The 2,076-nt window shown below is 48.5% G+C and overlaps 1 protein-coding gene across 1 annotated transcript in view; it reads left to right on the forward strand.

The window, feature by feature from the left end:
• The first annotated feature begins 349 nt into the window (after positions 1 to 349).
• Positions 350 to 2,076, forward strand: part of LOC109531832 (transcription factor SOX-5-like) — a 57,138-nt gene continuing 55,411 nt past the window's right edge. The window contains exon 1 of the mRNA XM_019896334.1: positions 350 to 497. Coding sequence (XP_019751893.1) covers positions 421 to 497 — 77 coding nt within the window. The 5' untranslated portion in view covers positions 350 to 420. The remainder of the gene's footprint in view (positions 498 to 2,076) is intronic.

Genomic DNA, 2,076 nt, shown 5'->3' on the forward strand with positions numbered 1-2,076 from the left:
ACACACCCCCACACACACACACACACACACACACACACACACACACTCCAGTGGACGAGCGCAAGCTGCTGGCCCTTTAAGTGCTGGATCTCACAGCCTACAGCCAGGGGAGGAGAAGAGGAGGGACAGAGGCACAGAAACGGAGAGAGAGAGAAAGAAAGAGAGAGAAACAGAGAGAGAGAGAGAGTGAGAGAGAGAGAGAGAGTGAGAGAGCGGGCGACTCAGCAGTGTGTGTGAAGGATCACTCCTATCCCGTCTTGTTGTGAGGGGAGACCTACCGAAACCCGTGTCCAGTTGAGCATTTTGTGGGACTTGTTTTATGTTGTTGTTGTCGAGAGAGACTCACTCCTATCCCGTCTTGTTGTGAGGGGAGACCTACCGAAACCCGTGTCCAGTTGAGCATTTTGTGGGACTTGTTTTATGTTGTTGTTGTCGAGAGAGACGGACCCTTACTCCAGCATGCTCACTGAGCCTGAGCTACCTCAGGAGTGTAACAGGTACGTGCCGACTCCCTCAACGCGCACACAGACACACACGCGTTCCGCGCGGATGAGTGACATGCGGGGACGTAGTGTAAACTGAAGCCGAAAGGGGTTTCCGGATTGACAATGTGTCAAAATGCAGAAATGAAGGTGGTATAGTGAGTTCTTCGGAGACAAAGTGCTTCAAAGAAAAAAACAAAAACAAACAAAAACAAAAAAAAAAAACGGTTTGTGTGCGCGAGATAAACACCGAGATGTGTGTGCGTGCATGCGTGCGCGTGTGTGTGAGTGTGTGGCCGCCCTCATCATCTCGCCTCCACTTTCATCACTTTATTTACATCTCACTTCCCCTCTTTAGGCCGGCGTGCGCGCCGGCGCACGCGCTTCTTGTAAAAGCTCGCCGCACTTATCGCAACTATGACTTTCCTGCGCTTTGAGTTTTGAACAAGCAACTTGAAACGCTCCGATATTATTATTTTTTTAATTTCTCCACCCGTTGATTTTCCACCTGATGCCGCTTTTGTCATCCCGTCGTCCTGCGCCCTTCGTTTTTCCTCCCCGAGCGTGTTGGTCTCGCCACCTTTTGCCGCCCTGTCAACACGAGCGCAAGAAGGCTGCCGCGAAGGCCGGATTATATTCGGGTATTATAATACCCGCCGTTTTGACACACACACACACACACCTCACCCTCTGTCCCCTCCGCTTGACTTTTATAGCATTACTAAGTCTCCGTCTGTTTTGGCCTCATGAGACTAATCTTTTGTTCGCAGATAAACAGTAGTCGAGAGGAGGCGGCGGAGGAGGAGGCCCCCTCGAATTAAAAACACATTTAGATGACGGTTCAGCGTTTCCCCAAAAAAAAAAAAAAGTGTTTTTTTTTTTTTTAATAATAATCATCAAATCCGGGCAAAGTGATTGAGAGGCGGGCGAGGGAAATATAACAACGGCGACGGGAAGGAATTAAAAATTTAAAGGATTAAAGCGGGGAAAAGCGGAATGTATGGAGATAACGGGCGGGGATTACAATGATTTAAGTGGGGAGCACTTTAAAACTCTTTGCATTCCAGTAATGCACTCCATCACTGCACGGCCATGTGTGTGTGTGTGTGTGTGTGTGTGTGTGTGTGTGTGTGTGTGTGTGTGTTCATATGTATGCAAGAGTCAGCATGGGGATATCTCCCACTCTGTGGGTGTGTGTGTGTGTGTCTGGTCGGGACTCGTCAAGGTGTGTGTGTGCGCGCTGCAGCCCGGCGATGCTCTCGGTTCCCGCGTCTCTGGAAGTGACTTCATCTTTTCCCTCACGCTTCCTCCTCTTTTGACTTTTACGCTCGCCATTTCTGCGCGTCTTTTTTTTTTTCCGTTGGAAATCGAGATGGCGAAGCCGGAGGTTAGCGGGAATGTAGTTTTTTTTTTTTTTTCAGGGAGGGAAGGGGTAAAAGTTTTTGAAGGCTGCTTAAAAAGTTATAACAAGCAAAAAAAAAAAAAAATGGAGAAATAAAATAAAAAGTGGCCAAATTGACACATTCCTCTGTGATGGAGAGAAGAAAAGGTAGAAAACGGGTGGAAGGGGAAAGGGGGGGGGGGGGGACAGAAA

This window comes from Hippocampus comes, unplaced genomic scaffold, assembly GCF_001891065.2.
Source record: "Hippocampus comes isolate QL1 unplaced genomic scaffold, H_comes_QL1_v1.1 scaffold196, whole genome shotgun sequence".
Taxonomy (NCBI): Eukaryota; Metazoa; Chordata; class Actinopteri; order Syngnathiformes; family Syngnathidae; genus Hippocampus; species Hippocampus comes.